Here is a 24,691-nt window from a genome sequence, read left to right as displayed (position 1 = left end):
GTTGTATCAGCAGAAGGCCTGAAATGGCATCGGTTTTAGTAGATACCAGTGGCATGAGCAGATGAAGAGATGATGTTCGCTGCGCATGCTTAACTCATGTAGGTAACCCTATATGTTTGTTTGTTTTTTATATGCCTCAGTATACAATATTTAAGCTGGTTCACGACGGCCTGTAAAACACTGAGACTGGACGAGGCAAAACAGTGTTTAATATTATATAAGATCTAAAACTACGCTAGAGAAGAATTATCCAACCAAACAGATTCCATTTGGCGGAAAAGGCAAAATAGCCGTAAACTTATGTAAATGGATCACTGAAAATTATAGATGAAACGCGTTGTTCTCGAAAAGGGTAACCATGTCCTGTCCTACCGGTATACTGTGTCTGAGTGGGGTTATTCATGTTAAACTGCGGCATGGTATCATGTGTTAGCACTATAAATCGGCATCAGTCCGGACTAGTACAAGCAGCCACACACACACACGTGCATGCACACCGCTATATAAGTGCTATAATCTTGGACGCGACGTTAAACCCAATTTCACCTCACCTCACCTAAAGACCGTCGGCCGTCATAATGCTGGAATATTACCGAGTACGGAGTTACAAAACAAACAAATAAATACAATTTATATGACAAACTAAATTTTGTATTTTTTCTTTCCTATCGCCGCACAGCAATACTCCTGTCTTATAACGCCGCTCCCAAAACTTTCACCGAGAGATACCAGAAGACCAGTGTCCATACAACTAGAACACATGTCTCTTGGCATGACGATCTCACGTCTTTGTCACCAAATAACAACAGTGTCTACAGGGATTGGTGGGATGGGTGACAAACAGTTGGTGCCATGTATTTTTGTACAAGAGGTCATCTCGGGATTATCACAGATAACGCAACCTGGTGCCTTCATTGCTAAAGGTGGATATATTATATCAACATCAACCAGAACGTAATCTGAAAGCAACACGGGTGTGAATAAAGTTTATCTGCCGCAACCCGTATTATTGTTTACTACATATTGATACTTTTGATTTACACTGGGTGCAATACCTATGGAAGTATACATGTCAACGTCATGAAAGCCATATCTGAATCCATATTTTTCAAACTACAGTAAACTTCGTTTATGACAAACACGCTTATAACGAACTGACTGATATAACGAACTGTATTTTGGTCCCGTCAATTTTCTTGATTATATGCTTATAACGAACTACGGTTACAACGAACTAAAAGTAGTGGTCCCTTTGAGTTCGATATAACCGTAGTTAACCGTATTTCAATTTAAGTAGTTGGTTATAACTGAAGGATGAGTGCACTTTAAAATAACTTTAGTAGAATACCTTAACCGTTAAGAGTGAGTTAGTTGTGTATTTACGCCGCTTTTAACATTCCAGCAAAAATATCACGGCGGGGACACCAGAAATGAGCTTCACACATTGTACCAATTATGGGAATCGAACCCAGGTCTTCTGCGTGACGAACGAACGTTTTACCCATTAGGCTACCCCAGCCCAATCTTAACCGTAAAGAAAAAAAGTACGAAACAGTATGGGTTATCTGTAAGTCCATGCCTTCATTGCGTGGGTATGTCATGGGCATCTATCAAATTAGGTTACACAGCAGGTCAGGGGTTGTGATATATATATGCACCTCATCAGTTTGTCACGTAATACTAAAATACTAAAATAAGGTTTAAAATCAAAATAACCATCTCTGATTAAAAAACAGCATATTTGACGGCCTAATCACCGCGGAGGCCAATATACATATATATATATATATATATATATACATATATATATAGAGAGAGAGAGAGAGAAGAGTATATATATATATATGCCTAAAGAAGAGTTTTCATATATATATCGTATATATATATATATATATATATATATATATATATATATATATATATATATATATATATATATATATATATATATATATATTTATATATGAAAACTCTTCTTTCCGAATCAATTATGATGTGTACGATAATAGGGTACAAATGAAGCACTGGATTCAGCCCATTTTATGGTAGAATAGTATCTACAGGTATCATAGCTGCCTCCTTATTAACATTTTAGTCGACTTGATGTGGTCCTAAATAAAACAACTACTCCTGGTAAATGCTCCCTTTGTCAGTTACATCTATGCAAAAACGAATCGGCCAAATATACTACTAAGATTTTGTAATACGACCAACTACATGTAATTAAAGGGGTATTCACCCGGTACAAGTTGTACCAACTAGTTGTACCGTGTTAATGCTGCTTAGGAAAATATTGACTTTAAAGTATCCTGAAATATTCTGAACTAAAAACGCGCTATGTGTCTTTACTGGCATTTATTATACATGCACAATGTTTCATTCTTCTCCTGATGAAGGTACACGAAGTAGCCATGAGTGAGTTCGGTTTAACGCCGCTTTTAACAGTATTCCAGTTATATCACGGCGTGTCAGCTTAATTTCGGAGGAAAGCCCGAAGAGATGCAGGTCTCAGACGTTTACCACTTCGGTGAAACCAAAGAGCACGGGTATGGTGCTGACAAACCTAGAAACATAATCGGGGCGAACCGGGATTTGAACCCACAATCATAGGTTTCTGGTGTGCCCAAGGGACGCAACTCTGCACAGCGAATCGCCACCCGTGCCCCCGACGTAGCCATGAAGTGTTCTGTATGTAAACTGACGTCCAATAGAAACTTTACCAGAGTTGGAAATCACTCTTGCTAAAAAACAACAAAACATACATGCATGAAGTAAAGTGTATTGAGAAGATCAATATATTAACATGATCAACACTGAAAATGACAATCATACCGCGACCGAGAATGACGTCAGAGCCCCCAAAAGTTGGGTGTGATACAAAACTCGAGCTGTCAGAATCATGGACAATAGGCAGAGTACATAAACAATCGCTCACGTTCAATAACAAGTCATTAGTAGCGTGTGTGACCACCAAATGCCTCAATGCACGCAAAAACTCTTCGACGCACAGAAAAAGTCAGTCGTCTGATGAGGTCACGTGGGATTTGACGCCATACATCTTGGAGGGCCAAGATCAGTTCTTGCCGGTTGGCTGGAGAGTGTGGTCGTTGTCGAACACGACGATCCATCAAGTCCCAGAGGTGTTCTATGGGGGACATGTCGGGTGAGCGTGCAGGCCACGGCAGGACGTTGACGTTGTTGGCTGCTAGGAAGTTGGTGACAAATCTTGCTGTATGGGCTCTAGCGTTGTTATGCTGATAAATGACACCAAGTGGCTGCTGTTGGAGAAATGGTGGGAAAACTGGACGAAGAATGTTATCCATGTAACGCTGAGCAGTCAAGTTTCCGTCAACGATGACCAGCGGTGTCCTCTCCTGCCCACAGATCCCTCCCCACACCATTACACTCCCTCCACCATATGGTACGACCTCCTGCACGCAACACGCAACACTCCCTTCGGCGGTAAACACGTCGTCTTCCATCAGCCCTAAACATACAGAATCGACTTTCGTCAGTGAAGACAACCCTCTGCAAGTCACGTCGTTGTCAACGTCGTACAGTCCAGGCCCATCATCATCGCAGACGACGATGTTGCGCTGTCAATAGCTGTCCTCTGTATGGTCTAAAAGCCCTGATTCCATGAGCCATGAGTCTCCTGGCCACTGTCCGTCGACTAACCCTGTGACCTAAGGCATTTGTCGCCGATGACGTCACTGTCAGGAAGCGATTTCGGAGGTGCAAGGTACGCAAGTTACGGTCATCATAGGGCGTGGTCACCCTGGGTCCGCGATGTCTGTCTGTAACGTTGCATCACGTTGGTAACGGCAACACGGGAGCAACCAAAGGTTCGTGCAATATTGGCGTGGGTGGCTCCCATCTGTACCATACCCAAGGCTCGTTCAGGTTGTTCGACTGTGAGTCGTGGCATTTCTTTCGTGGTTTTTTTTATCACTGTGGATGTCTGAATTGCCGTTGCAATCGTTTTATACCCTTACCCGCACGTGGATTTGCAGTTGCCCGTGGTGCACGTGTTTTTCACTTTTTCGCGTGTTATCTCTCAAAACATGTAACAGACGATTAACATTTTCTGCATACACTATTGTTGTATTTAGGTTATGTGTTTTAGATAGACTTCATCGAAAAAAAAATTATACTTTGTCTGAAATTTATATTTTCAGTTGGTAAAGTTTCTTTTGGACGTTCTTAAAGAAGTGTGGCGTTTGTTTGCTGGTTTGTTTGTTGTTTAACGCCGCACTCAGCAATATTCCAGCTACATGTATATGACGGCGGTCTGTAAATAATCGAGTCTGGACCAGACAATCCAGTGATTGATATCATGAGCATCGACCCACGCAATTGGGATCGATGACATGCATCAACAAAGTCAGCGAGCCGTTAGTCGCCTCTTAGGACAAGCATGGGTTGCTGAGGACCTGTCCTACCCCATATCTTCAAGGGTGGGTGGCGCTAGTAGCTCTGAGTAATGACATCGATAGCTCAGTGTTATGGTACTGGTAGTTCATGGTTGCGGCGCTGGTTCCTCGGAGTTGTGAAACTGGTAGCTCAAATGAGCTTCTATACCAAATAATTTTGTGATGTTCATGAGTATGCCAGCACCATGCGCGGACTTTCAACCGACATTTACAAATCTCATAACATGACATGACAGTGGGGCACATGTGACACTTGGCACTGGGGGGGAATAGCATTATTTAACTAAATTTATATGATTTGCTTCACTGTGACAGGAACTTTAGCAATCCAACCGAACGCTCTCTGTTTAAGGCATGTATGTGATTCAGTCTGGACAAATGTTAGGTCAGATGAAGACAGAGTTGACTTTTTTCAAAATAAGTGCTTGCTTGCACACCAACATAGAATCGCATGTAAGGTGAAGGTCAAGCAAATCTTGTACCAAATTCAAAAGTGTTTTCATAAAACACGTTTCAATCAAGTGACCTTGAGATCATTAAAGACATACAGTTTAAGCCCAGGCCCTGAAGATGTCGTGTACCAAGTGTCATTGACTTTCTGTAATTGCTTCTCCAATTATCAGGTAAACAAACCTTGAAGCTCTTTACAAGTGACTACTGTGTGGAAAATTTATTTGATTTAAATGGAAATATCATTGACAAAATCATGTCGATTAATAAATAGTATGGTACATTAATTGTCCAAATAATTCCAAGTTACAAAAACTAAACCCGCGGTGACGTTCAAATTCCAACAAAACGTTCCGTCTTCAGAAGGATTTATTAATACTGTGCGACGTCAGGCAATTCAATAAACAAACTCGTAAGAGGCGACTAACGGGATCGGGTGGTCAGGCTCGCTGACTTGGTTGATGCAACTCATCGATCCCAATTGAGTTGATTGATGCTCATGATGTCAATCAATGCATTGTCTGGTCCAGACTCGATTATTTACAGACCGCCGTCATTTAGATCGAATATTGGTGCCTGACCACCATCAAACCAAATCAGCGAGCCTGACCACCCGATCCCCTTAGTCGCCTCTTACGACAAGCATAGTCGCCTTTTACGGCAAGCATGGGTTGCTGAAGACCTATTCTAACTCGAATCTTCACGGGCCACAACAGTCAAAGCCTCTGTAAAGCAATTGTAGACGTATGGTGTTTTGATTTGACGGATGTCATTTTTTTTTGGTGTGAAATGTCATATTTAGTTCCCGTTGAGTTCGGATTTTGCAAAGAGTAGGGAAAATAACCCTATGTCTTGTCATCTTTCCTAAACTATAAATTTATTTCGATTTTAAAATTATGACACCTCCCCACCACAACCACCTAATCCCAACAACCACCAACCCACCCTCCAAACCAGTACTTTTTTAAGAATACATTTTATTAGTCAAAGTTAAGTTAACCTTTATATTCGACCACAAACTCAACGATTTATCTAAAAACTTGGTAACCCAATAAATGTAAAAATGGGCCTTTGTTCTCGTCACTGACCCAGTGGTCACAATGTAAGAGTTGACACACCTGTCTGTAATCAGTCTCAGGTTTAGTGTGCCCAATATCTGACCTCATTCCCGCCGCGTTTGCGTGGTAATACTTCTACTTTGAGTCTAGAGTGCATGAAGTTCGGGATTAAAAAACAGCATTAATTCTATTATCTCTCAACGTTAGATAAGGGGAATCAGGGTGTCCAAGACTGAGCTACTCGCTGTACAGAGTTGCGTCCCCCTACACTTCCAATATTCGCCCCGATTATACTCGTTGGTTTGCCAACACTAGTACTATAACCATGTTAATTGGTGTTGAATTGTGAACAACCTGTGGCACGTTGAGTCTCTATTTGTTGGATCTGTAGAATGCAATCCTTATTAAGAGGAGGAAAACACGCATATGTTAAAATATAATACCATACATATTGTAGAATATAAATATTTCAGGCCAAAACAAAATATAATTGTTGTTTTCAAACTGATCAGCAAACGAAATTATACCTCTCAGCTGATGTTATATGTTTGATTTATAATTGAAAATATCTTAAGTTAGCGATATCATCAACTGAACTGTACAGTACTAGCGCTGTCAGCACTCAAATAATACTTCTACATGGTTTTATTTTTATAAAATACAATTTGATTTAAAACTTTTAAATATTTTTAAAAAATTCTCACAATTCCCAACTGGTGATGGATATGTTAGATAACGTACCTTTGACAATCTTTTTATCGTTGTTGTTTTCGGCAAACATTTAAAACATTCCAGACACCTTAGGGGTCATGTGGATGCACATTCATTTCTTACCCGAGTTTTCATTGAACCAATTAAGTTTTACACAAAATTACCCAGCCAAAGGTTACTTATTTACAAACTGTTGATGGTTAAAATAGACTTACTCAAATTTAACCAGAGTTCTTTGAATATCCATTTATTAAAAAACACTCCATGTATTATATTTCCCCCCTTAGTTTATAATACTATACAGTTTGGAGAATAGACAAGTATATAAGATAAAAAGAACATTACATTGTTCTTTACAGATTTGGAAAGTTTGGGTTTCAAACCTGAAAACAAGTGTTCCAGAAAGAATATAATTCTTATTCTCCCAGGGTGCATTTAAGGAGGAATTCTCAACTCTAACAACCCCAGCGACCATGTTACAAGTGGTTTTGGTATTGGCTATTGGTAGCAAAAACACAATACACAATGTTAGCTCGATGAAATGTTTTTTTGTTTTTTTTGGCGACATACTGACAAGCGCATAAGAAATCCATTGTAGCGTTTTAGGCTAGGTGCTACTTTAGGTCTTAAATATTATCTCAATAATTATATTCCCCTTATAGGCAATGTTTAAAAAGTATAGTGAAAATCAGTCATAATCGATCTACCATAGATATTAAAAATTTCCCTGACGTGACATTTTTGCAGACATTCTATATCCATGAGAACTGGGCAGATGGGTGTAGATATCAGATAAGCCAAACGATACCTTCTGATCGGAATCGATACTGCAAAAGCCGCTGACAACCTACAGCTGGGTTCCGTGAACCAGGACAAATTAATTGTCAATCAGAACTTTCACTTTACATAAAATACCTTTTTAATTTTTAATACCTTTGTAACCTCATCGTAGTCACCGCCAGTGAGAAGTCAAATTATATTTGTACCGACTCTGATAACTTATTGTGGTAAACAAGATTTTAAATATTTGAGAGACAAACCGTTGACTTGCTATGGACAAAAGCACGTCATCTTTTGTTTTTCTTGCAATCAAATCACCGGCATTACGTTAACCGAGATAACTCAAGCATTATATTTGACAAGAACAAAATGTTTTGATTCGACAGGTTTTGGAAAATCCATAAAACAAGCTATAAAGTAAAAGCCTAACACTTATGCCCTGTTAACACACAGTGAGTGATTCAGATATGAGAGTGTATTTCTAAATAAGATCTTTAGAAGAGGATAGAGCGCTGATCAGGATATATTTTTCACAGCTATTTTGCCCTTCATGTTAGGGCATGCCATTTGTCGAAAACTGCCAGACATCAACATTGTGGTACTCAACCTGCTAGCGCAATATTGTTACAGTACTGTTACAACCATATCTATTGTACAGCGATGGTGTTTCAACGATTTCAAATTCAATATTACTGCAGTAGTTCAAATGTCAATTCAAGATATATTGAAGTATTTGCCGTTTAAGGGGGGAATTCATAACATGAGGATATTGTAGGTGGAATTGTCCTCTTACATAATCAAGCTGAATGAGTACTTGTAAGGGAAGTAGAAAGGGATATAACAGTCAGTGCTGACTACAGTTGTAGAGAAGTATGGTTGTGTATTCTTGTTGCAAGGTAAGGAAATCAACTGTAAAGTGTTGCAGGTGCAGATTGAGGAATATTGTGGTGTACTTGGGACAACAGAGATGAATAATGGTGTGAGGGGATATAAATAAAGCGACAAAACTCTTTCCATATCCAATATCTGCGTAAAGCGATTCCGACTATGTCATGAGCATGTGTTTATGAGTTACAATCAAAAAGTGATGATACTAGGTGTTCGCGAACAGGTGAGCGTATCCTGCCCCACTGTTGGCACCCATCATAAACACATGCAAAGGCAAGTCAATTGTTCACCTGGAAAAACACATGTCTACAATAAAACTTTTTGAAAGCTTTACTGAAGTCTTGAATGTTGTATCCTTGATCAAACAACTTCTGAGCAAGAGTGGTATTCAGAAAGCGGTAACATGGCCTTCGAAAGGGAATGTCATATGCTTTGAGGGGGAATATGTCTGATTCAAGATGGACTGTAGTTATCTGTAAGTAGATAATGCTTAACACTTTATTCTTCTGAAATGAACATATTCTAAAATTACATTTTGTCTTATAACATGTAATAGAGAGGACATCGTAGAATCTCTTCTTTCATTGACTGGAATTTGTTTTTGGACACTTTTGTTTCAGGGTCTGTATCAGAAAGTAAAGACATATACTAATGCTACTCCATGTTCATGCAGGAACACCAATGCCAACCAATGGGAAATGCGTCTTGGGCGCCATGACCTTTCTGCCACTGAGACCAGCACAATGCAGCACATTGGTGTAGATCAGGTCATCCACAGCCCTTCCTACAGCTCGAACACGTTGAGCTGGGACATTTCCCTGCAGCGGTTGGCCTCCAACCCAACTACCAAAGACTACGTGAGGCCTGGATGTTTCCCGATTGGTGACATAAGTCCTGGGGAAAATTCCTTCGTCAGCGGCTGGGGCGCCCTCACAGAGGGTATGGATCTGATCAAAAGTCATTCAAACTTAGTCCATTTCCCGTTTGTGAAAGTTCCTTTATATTAATCACAAAGCACAGAAAGGCTTCCAGGACGTCTACGAATAGATGGTGGATGTGACTCCGTAAAATGTCTTGTTAATCTCCAAATGTTTTAATCTTTTTGACTAGATTAGTGATCGGGTGAGTTTCGTTTTACGTCACTTTGAACAGCGTGTCATCCCTGAGGAGTGAGTGATTATGGTTTTACGCTGCTTTTAGCAATATTCCAGCAACATCAGCCGAGAAATGGGCTTCACACATTGAACCCATGTCGAGAATCGAACCCGGGTGTTCGGCGTGACGAGCGAACGCTTCAACCACTAAGCTACCCGACCGCCCCAAGCCCTTAGGAAGGAAAGCCAAAAGTTTCCCCAGATCGTAGATGTTTACAGTGGTACGGTTGCTAACCAACCAAGGAGCGAATTAGCGGCATTTGACTTTATATTCACTATAACTTTCAAATGATTTAAAGCCGACATTGTTGTTGCAGCTGCACGTTTGGTTACTCGCAGAAATAACGAGAGATATCGAAGTCGCGGGTTTTCTCCTAAATGGATACAATGTGTACGCCATTCTTGGCCGTGTGATATTGCTGAAAGCAGCGTAAACTCACTCACTCACTCAGGCACGCACGACGACTTTAATTTTGTTTCGATTCAGGTGACATGTACTTCTGTTTAAATTACCGGCGGTTCATCACCAGACAAGCTTCAGGTTGTGAATAAGCCTATTCTCACCCACCAGACATGCAGAGACCAACTGGGTTCCAACAGCTACTACGACAGCAACATGCTTTGTGCCGGTTTTGATGCAGGCGGTGCTGATGCCTGCCAGGTAACATCTGGAATCCGCACCCGACCTCCATGTCCTCTCATGAGCCTAGATGCGTGTGACACGAGGAATAATGTCACCAGTGACATACTGTAACGATCTGTGTAGACTGCTCATTTTTCGTTCTTAGGCCTCAAAGTGAGATCGACCATTCTGCTAACCTAATATGACATCGCATACGGCAGCTAAAGACACCATGACTAATAATATGACCATGTTGATCAGTTCCGAGAGTGTATGTAATTGATTCAACATTTCTGATAAATAAATGTTATGGATGAAGGCCCCTCGTCTGACATGTTTGCAGGTACAGATATTATTTGTAATGTACAGGCGGTTCACTAACCCATTGTCTACGTTATGTACAGGCGGTTCACTAACCCATTGTCTACGTTATGTACAGGCGGTTCACGAACCCATTGTCTACGTTATGTACAGGCGGTTCACTAACCCAATGTCTACGTTATGTACAGGCGGTTCACTGACCCACTGTCTACGTTATGTACAGGCGGTTCACTGACTTCTAATCATGGACCCTACTCAAGTTTCTTCTAATAATGGGTCTCACTGAAGTCACTTCTAATCTTGGATCATATTCAAGTTACTTCTCATCATGGACCCTTCTCAAGATACTTCTAATCATGGGTCCTACTCAAAGTACTTCTAATCATGGACCCTACTCAAGTTACATCTAATCATGGACCCTACTCAAGTTACTTCTAATCATCGGTCCTACTCAAGTTACTTCTTATAATGGGTCTCACTAAAGTCACTTCTAATCATGGACCCTACTCAAGTTACTTCTAACCATCGGTCCTACTCAAGTTGCTTCTTATAATGGGTCTCACTAAAGTCACTTCTAATCATGGACCCTACTCAGCGTACTTCTAATCATGGACCCTTCTCAAGTCACTTCTAATCTTGGGCCCTACTCAAGTTACTTCTAATCATGTACCCTTCTCAAGTTACTTCTAATAATGAGTCTCACTTAAGTCACTTCTGATCTTGGGCCCTACTCAAGTTACTTCTAATCATGGACCATTCTCTAGTTACTTCTAATCATGGACCCTTCTCAAGTCACTTCTAATCTTGGGCCCTACTCAAGTTACTTCTAATCATGTACCCTTCTCAAGTTACTTCTAATAATGAGTCTCACTTAAGTCACTTCTGATCTTGGGCCCTACTCAAGTTACTTCTAATCATGGACCATTCTCTAGTTACTTCTAATCATGGACCCTTCTCAAGTTACTTCTTATAATGGGTCTCACTTAAGTCACTTCTGATCTTGGGCCCTACTCAAGTTACTTCTAATCGTGGCTCATACTCAAGTTACTTCTAATCATGGACCCTTCTCAAGTTACTTCTTATAATGGGTCTCACTTAAGTCACTTCTGATCTTGGGCCCTAGTCAAGTTACTTCTAATCATGGACCCTTCTCAAGTTACTTCTTATAATGGGTCTCACTTAAGTCACTTCTGATCTTGGGCCCTAGTCAAGTTACTTCTAATCATGGACCCTTCTCAAGTTACTTCTTATAATGGGTCTCACTTAAGTCACTTCTGATCTTGGGCCCTAGTCAAGTTACTTCTAATCATGTACCCTTCTCAAGTTACTTCTTATAATGAGTCTCACTTCAGTCACTTCTGATCTTGGGCCCTACTCAAGTTACTTCCAATCGTGGCTCATACTCAAGTTACTTCTAATCATGGACCCTTCTCAAGTTACTTCTTATAATGGGTCTCGCTTAAGTCACTTCTGATCTTGGGCCCTAGTCAAGTTACTTCTAATCATGGACCCTTCTCAAGTTACTTCTTATAATGGGTCTCACTTAAGTCACTTCTGATCTTGGGCCCTAGTCAAGTTACTTCTAATCATGTACCCTTCTCAAGTTACTTCTAATCATGGACCCTTCTCAAGTTACTTCTCATAATGGACCCTTCTCAAGTTACTTCTAATCGTGGGCCCTACTCAAGTTACTTCTAATCATGGACCCTTCTCAAGTTACCTCTAATAATGGACCCTTCTCAAGTTACTTCTAAACATGGACCCTACTCAAGGGACTTCTAATCATGGACCCTTTTCAAGTTACTTTTAATAATGGGCCTCACTGAAGTCACCTCTAATCATGGATTATACTCAAGTTACTTCCAATCATGGATCATACTCAAGCTACTTCTAAGCATGGACCCTTCTCAAGTTACTTCTAATCATGGATCATACTCTAGTCACTTCTAATAATGGGACAGACTCAAGTGTCGTCTAATCATTGATCCGACTGATAAACATGTCACAGCGGGAAACACCTGAATGGGCTTATCTCCATGTGGAGAATCATCTACACGGTTATCTCGCTCGGGTTACTATCTCTCCAGTTAGGGTTAGTTAAATGTGTATAGTTTTCAATATTTCACAGTCCTCACTTCGCCACTCAAGTGTCAGAACCTGACATATTTTTGATATTACGGCCTGTCCACAAGCAACGGACTTCACACGTTGGACCCATGGGAGGAATCAAACCCGGGCCTTCAGCATGACGAGCGAACGCTCCAACCACTAGGCTACCCCACCGCCCCAATATAATCTTGGGTTGGAAGTCTTGAAAATGATCTTGGCTGACACGACAGACATGACCAACGAATTTGCCATCATTGGCTATCAAACGCAATGTCATAAACCGTTTGTTTATAAAAGTAACTTTCACAGGAATATAAAAGGTCCCTCATACAAGATACAGTTATCCTCCAGACGTGAGACTGGTTATATGCTTCAAGTGAATTCCTGATGAAGGTCCGTAGAAAGATTAAATTTAAAACGTCTCAATTATCCTACAAAACAGATTATGTTGAGCGCAAAAGGCGAAATAGCGGTGAAAGGCCTTCAGCGTGACGAGAGAACGCTATTACCACTTGGCTATCCCACCGCCCAAATATAGTCTAGGGTCGTTAGTCTTGAAAATACCCTTGCTGACACGAGAGACATACATGGCCAACGAATTTGTCATCATTTTCTATCAAACGCAATTTCATAAACCGTTTGCTCATAAAAGTAACTTTTACGGGAATATAAAGGGTCTCTCATACAAGATACAGTTATCGTCCAGCGGTGGGACTGGTTTATGCTTCATGTGTATTTTTGCTGTAGATACGTAGACATCAAGGCGGAAGAATAACCAGTCTCGATTATCCAACAAAACAGATTTCATTGGGCGTAAAAGGCTAAATAGAGGTAGGCATCGCATGACATCCGTGATGACACCTTCAAATAACTTGTCCTCGGATTTACCCAAGAAAATAACTTGTTCATTACACGTTCGGTGTTCTCAAAGTAAAAGTGTGTTGTGGCATCCGTGATGACACCTTCAAGAAAATAACTCGTTCATTACACATGCTGGATGTTCTAAAAGTACAAGTTTCCTAACCTCAGACTTTCTAACCCTTGTCACTTCGATCTTTTATATTCGCGTGTAATTATGCAGGGTAGAATTCAGATATCCACGTGGTGTGTACCATGTAAATATTAGCGACAAAACCCTTTCCATTTTTATCAGAAAGCTCTACCAAAAGCAATGTCGATTGTATGATTCCGACCATATATACCATGAGCATATGTTTTTGAATCCATATCAAATAGTGCTGAAACCGTTTGAGCGTATCATAGTTTTATAGGTCTGTTTGTATCTACCTGAGAAAACGTCAGACGGAGCCGTGGCTGTAATGGACCAATGAACAGCGTGGAAAAAACATTACGGCTATAAATACGATACTCAATACCATTCCGTGTGTTTCAGGAATAAGGATTAACCTGTAGACATGACCACGTACTGTCTCATCGCATTCCTTGTTGCGGCAGGTGAGTTGGGACAGTGGGGAGATAGGCCATTGACAAAGACAGTGTCAGATTTCAGTTTTGAGAAGAATGTTTACTTTCAGTGAGGGCATTTTTTGTTTGACAAATTTTGAAAAGATTGAAAAGGTTCATGAGTCATATTTCTTGCAATTTGAAAATTTGCTTCGAATAATGGCAAACATATATCTGATGTCAGAACATTTTCCTTTGGTTTTTCCTGTTAAGTTACCCAAGAACTAGAATTAGTTATCATTTGATTCTACCTTTAAACAAAGACTCATCGATATTTCTGTTCAAGGTTTGTCAGAAAGTATTCGATCTCGGTTTCTTTCAAACTATGCTTCCATAAATTCTGTGTTTGAATCTTAGAAATATTCAATATTAAATAACAAAATCATTTCTACGAGCGATTTGTAAGTTTAGAATTTCTTTACAAAGAAAACAATGTTTGCTACATACTTACGTCAATCACCAAGTGATGTACAATTTACTTAACTCCAAGTATGTAAATACCTTTAAGTCGGTAGCTATCTTATCAAACACATGTTCTATAAGATTTCTAAGCGTTGTTAGTTCAGTAAATGCCCCGTCAGTTAGGTGACTACAACTATTTTTTTGTTTATACAATCGTAATCAGGGCCACATGCCCGAAATAGTGAATAAACACGTCTGTCTCAAAGAAAACAGCTGAGTTTGAGAATCTGTTTGAAAATTCAGCTGTCAATGTATTAATAAGAGCTAATTATTGAAGGGTGATAAATATTTCTGTTACTTCATCATGATGTTGTCTCACAGTTTGTTATTTCTGGCAACTATTTGACCTACACAGCCAACTCTGCCTTCCGATGATACTGTTCCTATAAATATAAAACGACAACACCAGAGAATACCCAGTCTCGATTATCTGCCGAATTAGGTTCCATTGGGCGTAAAGACAAAATTGTGGTGAACATTATATGAATGGATCACTTAAATTAGTGATGTCAGAAGGATATTAAAATCATTGTGTTATATACACCGTGTCATCCCACACCAACATAACCACTACATCTACGCTGAACCCTATTCTTTGGGCTAAATATGTGTAAATGTCGTTAATATATATCCAAGATATTTTTTTACTCTAGCGGAGTTGCCTCCCATAGCCCTACCAGGATCTGTTGGGCATGCGTTCGAATCTAATATTGTCAGCAACACACTCGCTGTACAAAGATGGTACCACCAACAGCCTTGGTCGAATTGGTCTTTAATTCCACAGAAAGTCTCACACCGTCACATATTGTTACCTGAACAGTGGTTTGATGCTCACACTATCAACCACTGGGTTGTCTGTAATATTTAAGAATTACCTAATTTACCTGCACATGATTACTTATTGAAGGTGGTAGTCATTTTATTTTGTTTAAATCTATCCCCACATAGAGTAAGTGTTTGATTTGTGTAAGAGATTATTCTGCTTGAAGATATCTTGTTCTTATCTTCTAAGCGTTGCTGAGACCCATGTTTCAATGTCGTTGTTGTTGTGTAACCGCGTCAAATAGATGGCGCTGTCAAGGACAACTTGGAGCGCTGGTATGAGCTGGTGTTGCAATACCTGAAACCATCAATGTGTGATTTTGCATCAACATATACATATGAAATGTAGATTATGCAATATATTTAATGAGATTGTCCAACACATTGTCAGTTGATGCCCAGCTTTGGCACAAACACAGCCTCAGACCTATCCAGACCAACAAACCTGATCTTGTCCTTTTCTATAAATCCAATGAAGTCATTTACATCATTGCGTTTTCTGTCTCTTTTGACACTAATGTGATTGACAAGATTCAGGAAAAACATGGCAAATATGCGGACCTCGCTTACGAAATGTCACGCTTGCATCTCAAGTACCAAGTTGTCCGACTCCCCTTTGTTCTTGGTACCTCCCAATCTGTTGACTGGCTTCGGGAGAGTACCCGGGTTTGCTACCAGGAATACAGCCCTTCTGACAATCTGATTTATGCAGAAGGCTGCAGTGTTGGGGAGTCTTCACATTCTCCGAAAAGGTCTCGGTGGATTTGACTAGGCAGCGCTTCCTGGGAGAAGTCCCATTCGCTGTCTGGGCTGCGTGTATAGAGGGCAAGGGCCCTGAGCTGATAATGAGCCTGACCAGCCTGACTGTCAGGATCACCCAAACCCTCTTTGCTGCATTTTTTATATTTATCTGTAAATGATAATAATAATCAGTGGTATATGATGTAAATACTTTCCATTTGAAAATGTGTTTCAGTCAGCACAAAACACACGATTGTCTGGTCAAGACTTGGTTAATACAGACGGTCGTCGTATAAAAGAAAGCATACACTTTGGATTTGACCCAACATTTACAAACATTATTTGACGGAAAACACTGCAAACTTTATGTCTATAAAACACAACTATAATACCCGTATGAACTACATCACCAGCAAATGACAACGTCTTGCTTGTTTCATTTTGAGCCACCATTAAACATGGCTGTATACTTTCTTTTCTCCGGCAGTTTAGGTGGAATATGTTTGAGTACGGCATTAAACAACAAACAACGAACAAACAGATCAAAACATTTTATATGGGACTAACACCACATTATTTGTCAGCACATCCAGCTTGAGAAAATGAGAACAAATAATATTATACAGAATTTTCGGGAACAGATTATTGTTAATCCCAGTCCCTAAGCCCCTTACTCAAGCATATAACAGTCGTTTACATGTCACAAGACAGCCTTGCGACAGTCTTTACCCAAAAGTAAATGTTCAAAGTGTCCAAAGAAATTCTATATCTTATTTCGTTTTCAGTAAGCAGTTTCCCAAATTGACCGTTATGTTCTGTGTAGTTATGTGAATACGGTCGAGGTTTTCAGCAATTCGTTGAGTAACACTTCTCCACTGCTGCTTTTGTAAAGGATACATCCGGGTAAACTGGAGTTGTAAATAAAAGCGACAATACCGTAACCACAAGTAATCTCTGCTAAAAGCAGAGTGGATTGTACATTTCCGACTGTGTCATGACCATGTGTTTATGAATCACTATCAAATTGTGATGATACCAGGTGTTGGCGAGAAGGTGAGCATATCATGGTATATAGGCCGAGGCATTGCTGAAACTTTAGCATCAGTTTGAAGATAATTTCGAAGGTACATGCATCTCCTTCGTTGAACATGTGCTTAAGTAGACGAAGCGTTACGGTGGTTCTTTGAAGCAAAAGTAAATGAAGCGTTTCAACGTAACGGATCAGATTCCAAAAACATCATTTCTTTCCATCGGCAGCGCGCGTCTGTCTACATTTAGGTGTAAGTTTTCAAACCTAAGTGAGATGCATTAAAATACATGGGAAAATTTGAACCCGGTATCGGCGTGTAAAATAGACACTTTAACCACAAAGTAACCGCTTATCTAGTTATAGTTATACATGTATGATGTGACATAAATAAGTGCAAAACACTAAACAGTAACCAATGTGGTGTGTTATTTACAATTTGTAATAAAGATATAGTGTCCAGGAGGTCACTTCAATTATTTTAGGGCCTCGGTTCTTCATCCACTGAAACTCATTGTATTACATCTGTGGCGTCTTCTGTTCGGCAAACAGAATGAGATGAGACTGTGATTACAGAGTCTTCCAGTCCCTGATAGTCACTTTGTGGACACTTCATGGAGTTGAGAAGTACAATAAGATGTGGACTGATCCTGATCCTGTAATAACTGTTAGCGCTATGAGCATAAAACATAAACGCAGCCATTTGGAAAATTCTCTTCCAATTTATGTTCTATGAGAAATGTTTATATATGCTGTGAAAACAGATATAGGGTTGCTCTTATTAATTTTTAATTTCTCTTTTCATATCTGAATTCTAATATTTTCAAATCTTGCTTCTCTACTCAATATGTGTCTGATGTTACTCGATTAAATCTACTTTTACCATTATAGACAATGCATGGAGTTACTTTTATTTGGCTTGCAGAAAAGTTTGTTGGGTTTAACTTTTTAACCCTAGATAGAATACATGAACCCGAAGTAATGAAACTCATCATTAACTTGCCCGGAAACAGCCACAAATGCACCAAAGTGGAACACAAGCCTAAAATTCACGATACGATCAACTGATATGGCTACATCAGGGTGAGAAAACACTGTACTGATGACACTATGTTATTTTCACAGTGTCAGCCGCGCCCTCAACGTGGGACATTAACGCTCCTGGTTGCGGCAGTAACGTTGTCAGCTACAAGTACCCCGACCACTACATTGTAGGTGGGCAAGAGGCTGCCAAACACGCTTACCCATGGATGGTGAGTGTTAGAATTGTCAAACATTTAGCTAGAAGTTGGTCACTACAGCTTCCTTTGAATGTGCCACAAAACAGACTAAGTGCATGTTCAAACAGTTATAAACAGCTTGGTTATGGAAGTAATGTTGTCTGTCATGTTTGCCACGGGTTTGCTGCTGCAAAAACAAGAAACGAGGGTGAATCTGACATTGGAACTCATGATATCTTATCTGAATTATATCTTCCCCCAAACAACAATGTTAAAAACAAATTATACAAAGCGAAATGCGGCTTGTGGTACCAACCTATATGTACGTATGTCTCAGAGTGTTAACAAAATGGATTTAATAAGGTAAGATCAATATTATCAGATCCAGCGTGGGTAAGGGACAAAACACTAGACAGCTAGTTGCAGCGCCTTAGACCACTGCAAATGAATCAAGTGAGTAACTCTTTAACGCTTTGGACAGTATTCCAGTTATATCAGGGCGTGTCAGCGGAATGTGGAAAGCCCAAAGTGATGCAAGGGTGAAATCTGCGAGGACAGGTTATGGTGCGGCCGAACCTAGAAATATAATCGTGGTGAACAGTGATTCGAACCCACAATCAAAGGTTTCTGGCATGCCCAAAGGATGTAACTCAAATAGCGGTACCGTGCCCCGAAAATGGACCAAGAGGAAGTTTGGTAATCAGCACTGTGTTTCCTTTCTAGGTCGCCATGTACTACCGTGGATCCTTCAGATGTGGAGGTAGTCTGGTCCAGGGAAGTGGCAGCAGAAGCTACGTCCTCACAGCAGCCCATTGCACAGTGTAAGGAGATGTGACAAGTTTAGAACGGATATTGAAATGTATAGAAAAGAAATCCGTGCCTGTGTAAATGGACATTGCAGAGTTGGAGGTTGAAGGGTTGTAGGGGCTGGTCTGGTAAGTCCTGAACTGATTACGAGTGTAATTAGAGTATTATGGGTGCACGTTTAGTGAAGCGGGTGTCGGGGTGTATTACATGTATGTAGGGGTGATTGCAGGTGGGATAGGGGCGGAAGATGTTACAGATCGAGGGGAATGTTACAGGTGGGAGAGGGATGGTCACATGTGTGAAGTGGTACATGTGCATCTGCATCTCTGAAGTGAGCAGGAGGGACATTGTGATGCTGGTATAAGATATATTGTTAATTGGGTATTAAGTAACAAATATAGCTGTTTCTGTATTGTTGAAGTGGAAACCAACAGGGACTTTTACTGAAGTGGTGAAAGACTTTCGTGACATTCTCCATGCAAAGTTCCAGCGTCAGTGCTCATGTGGTTTCGAAAAGGCAGAACCAGATGAGCTCAACCTGACCCAGAAAACACCTTCTTCTGAATATGCTTGCAGGAACACCAATGCCAACCAATGGGAAATGCGTCTTGGGCGTCATGACCTTTCTGCCACTGAGACCAGCACAAGGCAGCACATCGGTGTAGATCAGGTCATCAACAACCCTTCCTACAGCTCCAGCACGTATAACTGGGACATTGCCCTGCTGCGGTTGGCCTCCAACCCGACTGTGAACGACTACGTGAGGCCTGGATGTTTCCCGATTGGTGACATAAGTCCTGGGGAAAATTCCTTCGTCAGCGGCTGGGGCGCCCTCACAGAGGGTATGTTATTCATTCCACATTTCTGACAAACAAATGTCATGGATGAAGGTACACCATCTGACCATGTTTGCAAGTGCAGATATTATTTGTAATGTACAGGCGGTTCACTAACCCACTGTCTACGTTATATATAGGCGGTTCACTAACCCATTGTCTACGTTATATATAGGCGGTTCGCTGACCCATTGTCTACGTTATGTACAGGCGGTTCACTAACCCATTGTGTACGTTATATATAGGCGGTTCACTAACCCATTGTGTACGTTATATATAGGCGGTTCACTAACCCATTGTCTACGTTATATATAGACGGTTCGCTGACCCATTGTCTACGTTATGTACAGGCGGTTCACTAACCCATTGTCTACGTTATATATAGGCGGTTCATTAACCCATTGTCTACGTTATATATAGGCGTTTCACTAACCCACTGTCTACGTTATGTACAGGCGGTTCACTAACCCAATGTCTACGTTATGTACAGGCGGTTCACTAACCCATTGACTACGTTATGTACAGGCGGTTCACTGATCCATTGTCTACGTTATATATTTGGGCCCTAAATATTTCGTTACCTCCCAAATATATAGGCGGTTCATCACCAGACAAGCTTCAGGTTGTGAATAAGCCTATTCTAACCCACCAGACCTGCAGAGACCAACTGGGTTCCAACAGCTACTACGACAGCAACATGCTTTGTGCCGGTTTTGATGCAGGCGGTGCTGATGCCTGCCAGGTAACATCTGGAATTCGCACCCGACGTACATGTCCTCCCATGAGCCTAGATGCGTGTGACACGAGGAATAATGTCACCAGTGACATACTGTAACGATCTGTGTAGACTGCTCATTTTTCTTTCTTAGGCCTCAAAGTGAGATCGACCATTCTGCTAACCTAATATGACATCGTATAACAACAGCATAATGGCTTTTTAACACATAATATAATGTTATAAACAGTTCTTGAACAATGGCAGTGTAAGTGTATACCAGTTCTCAAAAATTAACAATTTGGATGTTTAACAGTTCCTAAACAAAAGCGATGTAGAAGGTTAACAGTTACTGGATAATAACAGTGTATCGTGTGTGTGTGCGTGCGTGCGTGCGTGTGTGCGTGCGTGCGTGCGTGCGTGCGTGCGTGCGTGCGTGCGTGCGTGCGTGCGTGCGTGCTTGCGTGCGTGTGCGTGTGTGTGTGTGTGTGTGTGTGTGTGACCAGTTCTTTATTAATAGTATGTATGTGTATAACAGTTCCCTCAAAGATGGCACTGTCAGTTAGTATATACCAATTCTCGAACATCAACAGAGTCAGCGTATGCCAGTTCTTGAACAATAGCAGTGTATGTGTATTGAAGCTCTCGAACGATAGCAATGTGGGTGTTCGTGAACAGTTCGTGAACAATTACATTAACATTAACAGTGAAGATGTTCACCTGGGTCTATTTCCAGAAAGCAACCTTAGCCCTACGACTGTCGTAAGTCTATGTAAGTGGGTTAGGATCGTCTTAGTGCTAAGGTCGCTTTATGGAACGGAGCCCAGTCCTTTAACATGGTAAGAGTTAGAAACAAATGAAAGTCTCTGGTATGTCCAACGTAAATAAACGTATGTCTCTGTACTTTACTTATTCTGGCGAGTTCTCTGAAATGATAAGCTACCAGCTAGGCTTAAATCGATACATGAACGCGCAATTACGTTGGAAATCTTTTCTTTATCTATTCCCAAAACACAAGACGGTACATATACACTGTCTGCATTTTTTTCGACAGGGAGACAGTGGTGGACCTCTGATGGCAATCCGTGGCGGAAGAGTTGAGATTGTCGGTGAGTGAGCCATGCATCGATACGTACCTTTACGCTATATGAAATTATGAAATTTCTTGAGCACTAATCCAAGCACTGCCGCTGAAGAATAGAGTGACGCTTATTCGGAAGGGTAATTTTAAAGCAGAATAAAAGGGAAACCTTAAACGTTTGGTCTGAGGGACCATTCGATATTCGGGGTTGAGGGTGTGTGTGGGGTGGGGTGGGGGGTGGGGGGCGGGAGGGGGGCGTTGGTAGGTGTAAGGGTGAGGGGGGATGTTTCCGATTTTGTATGCAGACTAGATATTTTTAAGCTACAGCTGCAACCAGAATATCAAACGGTCGGACCCTAAACAGGTGAAAAGATGCATTCCTTAACCAAATGGCATTATGGGGATAAATGCCAAATTCCAAACTCTCTGTTGTCTCCAAAACGTAAATACTTTCCCTTTGTAGATTTCTGTCGTGTTTTCTGCACAAAATGTATTGCCACACATCCTTTGAATATTGTAGTAAGTGCATCCGTGCATTTTGTAACCTGTAATTGTAGATATAATTATTTAAATATGCCTACCGACAATGACTGAAAATAGTACTGATCTATGAATATTAGCTTCCGCGGTGATTCGGCCGTAAAACCATCTGTTTCAATCAGAGGGGGTTTATTGTGATTAAATAGCCTCTGAATGACCAATCAGAATCGAGTAAATTCCAATTTCCTGGTAGAATGTTTCTTAACTCTCATATTTGTTGGATTTGTTTGAAACTACTGACTGTAGTACGTGTGCCACGTACGTGTGCATGCAGTCTGATCGTGATGAACCTGAACAATTCCCTTATGATTTCTCCAGGTGTCGTAAGCTGGGGATACGGATGCGCCAGACCCGAGCGTCCAGGTGTCTATAGCAACTCGGTCAAGTCCAAGAACTGGGTTAGCGGCTACATCAACGGCAACTAGAGCCTCACTGTTATCACAGATGATAAATTATTCACCTCAGAATAGTTAGTTTTAATTCTTGTATGACATCTTGTGTTACAAATGTACAATACTTATACAGTGTATAAGTCATCGTATGTGCTAACTGGATATTGAATATTGGAACTGAATATGATTTACACCGTGATTAACAATATTGCAGTTGTATGATAAATAAAAGTAAGAATGAGATATACGGATGAACAACTTCTTTATTACAATTAGGAGCGATGTTTCAGTGTAGGTTCTAACGCGGTTATCAAGCAAGTGATGTACAGAGTATGGTTGACAAGTTTATAAACAGGATAGGAGGTAGTGTTTATACAGTTGAGTAGGCTTAATTGTAATAAAGAAGTTATTCATCCGTATATCCTATCCTTACTTTGTACTAGAACTTCTAAATGCCTCTCAAGGAAGATAAATACAAGTGAGTGAGTGAGTATGGTTTTACGCCGCTTTTAGCAATATTCCAGCAATATCACGGCGGGGGCACCAGAAATGGGCTTCACACATTGTACCCATGTCGGAAATCGAACCCGGGTCTTCGGCGTGACGAGCGAACGCTTCAACCACTAGGCTACCCGACCGCCCCAAATACAAGTGAAAAAATAATTTCCATTGCCACAAGATATCGAGAGTCGAGTGTACGATTCCGACTATGTCTTGGGCATATGCTCATAAATCACTATCAAAGATCTAGAGTGATTACACAAGGTGTTCGCGAAAATGTGAGCGCATCCTGCCAAACCACTGGCACCCGTCACAAATACATGTAAAGGCAAGACAACATATGGTACAAGTCAAACTAGGGAATTGAGTCGGATATCATTTTTGTCACTGATGCGTCAAATTTGGAAATGTCGTCCACATGTCTACCAGAAATCACTTTGAACGTTTTACTCAGGATATAATGGCAATGTCTCAAACAACTTTGGAGCAAGAATCATATGACGCTCCTTGAAATCTTCGTAGAAAGAACATGATCGATTGTGCAATGTAGACACCAAGGGCTGGCGCTACGACAGGGAACTCTAAATACTGGGTTCACCACGAACGTTGAGAACACAACCCTGGTTTGGGACACTATCAGCGAACCAAACTTGCCCACCTTTAACATATGTTTTATTTGGGATTACATTTTATTCAATGTCATTTAGTTATCGAACAAATTCTAGAACTTTTTAAGGTTGAGTCCCGTCCCCATCTTTGAAAACTAATGTAGTGTAAAGTAACTTTTGTAGAAGTGTTCTTCTTTGACGCAGAGTTGGTTTCTCAAGTCGGGCGATTAGTACCAGAAGGGATTTTTCCAGTGACATAATGAGTGTGCGCATGTACATGTAGTCTATTCTTTAAGGTTTAAAAAGACATAAGGTTATTTAAACAATATATATTTCCAAAAGGAATGGGATTGGTAGACAGGAAAAACGTATTTAAACATCTCCCTACAAGGTCATTTAACAATTAATAAAAGTAAACTTTTCATGAATAATCAATTTAGATTAACTGTACCTACTGTTACGAATATCAGGATCCAATTATAAACATCACACATACATACACACACGCATATACCAGCACACAACCAAACCGGTACATCCATGCGCATAAACATATACACACGTGGCTCCATATACAAACAACTATTAGATTGATGTAATTGTGTTACAATAATCAAGCCAACAGATTGTATAATAACAAGATTATTATCAGTAGATAATTTAGCATTTCCATATAATACTGAATAAAGCTATTATCATTTTATGTAGAGGTACATTTTATTACGAAGATTACAATACAAATACATTACAAATGAGTGAGTGAGTGAGTTGGGATTAACGCCGCCCTTATTAGTATTCCAGTTATATCGCGGCGTGTCAGCTTAATGTGGGAGGACGTTAACCACTTCGTTGAAACCCACGAGCACGGGTATGGTGCTGACAAACCTCGAAACATAATCGGGGCGAACCGGTATTCGAACCCATAATCATAGGTTTCTGGCGTGCCCAA

The 24,691-nt window shown here is 40.5% G+C and overlaps 2 protein-coding genes and 1 long non-coding RNA gene across 3 annotated transcripts; all 3 read left to right on the top strand.

Annotated features, from left to right (window-relative positions):
- LOC125378029 lies at positions 1-1,000 on the top strand. Its single transcript, XR_007219989.1, has 2 exons — positions 1-98; positions 680-1,000. It is a non-coding gene; the product is annotated as an uncharacterized LOC125378029 (long non-coding RNA).
- Positions 1,001-9,018: 8,018 nt separating this feature from the next.
- LOC124122137 (trypsin-2-like) lies at positions 9,019-10,228 on the top strand. The gene is made up of 2 exons (XM_046485255.2): positions 9,019-9,259; positions 10,005-10,228. Exons 1-2 carry the CDS (start codon positions 9,019-9,021, stop codon positions 10,226-10,228), a joined length of 465 nt encoding a protein of 154 aa, XP_046341211.2.
- A 3,605-nt stretch (positions 10,229-13,833) lies between these two features.
- On the top strand, positions 13,834-22,708 carry LOC124122138 (trypsin-2-like). The gene is made up of 7 exons (XM_046485256.2): positions 13,834-13,981; positions 18,168-18,295; positions 18,986-19,083; positions 19,646-19,911; positions 20,502-20,647; positions 21,675-21,729; positions 22,560-22,708. Exons 1-7 carry the CDS (start codon positions 13,942-13,944, stop codon positions 22,664-22,666), a joined length of 840 nt encoding a protein of 279 aa, XP_046341212.2. The 5' UTR covers positions 13,834-13,941; the 3' UTR covers positions 22,667-22,708.
- Positions 22,709-24,691: the final 1,983 nt, after the last annotated feature.

Source organism: Haliotis rufescens, unplaced genomic scaffold, assembly GCF_023055435.1.
Source record: "Haliotis rufescens isolate VD_foot unplaced genomic scaffold, xgHalRufe1.0.p SCAF_11, whole genome shotgun sequence".
NCBI classification, from domain to species: domain Eukaryota; kingdom Metazoa; phylum Mollusca; class Gastropoda; order Lepetellida; family Haliotidae; genus Haliotis; species Haliotis rufescens.
This window is presented reverse-complemented; position numbering and strand designations above follow the sequence as displayed.

Bases quoted from the DNA above. Each gene is read 5' to 3' on its own strand.
- LOC124122137 (XM_046485255.2), top strand. From the start codon at position 9,019: ATGCGTCTTGGGCGCCATGACCTTTCTGCCACTGAGACCAGCACAATG. The intron at 9,260-10,004 runs GTATGGATCTGA...GTTCATCACCAG, and splicing joins CTGGGGCGCCCTCACAGAGG to ACAAGCTTCAGGTTGTGAAT.
- LOC124122138 (XM_046485256.2), top strand. From the start codon at position 13,942: ATGACCACGTACTGTCTCATCGCATTCCTTGTTGCGGCAG. The intron at 13,982-18,167 runs GTGAGTTGGGAC...TTATTTTCACAG, and splicing joins CGCATTCCTTGTTGCGGCAG to TGTCAGCCGCGCCCTCAACG. The intron at 20,648-21,674 runs GTAACATCTGGA...TTTTTTCGACAG, and splicing joins GCGGTGCTGATGCCTGCCAG to GGAGACAGTGGTGGACCTCT.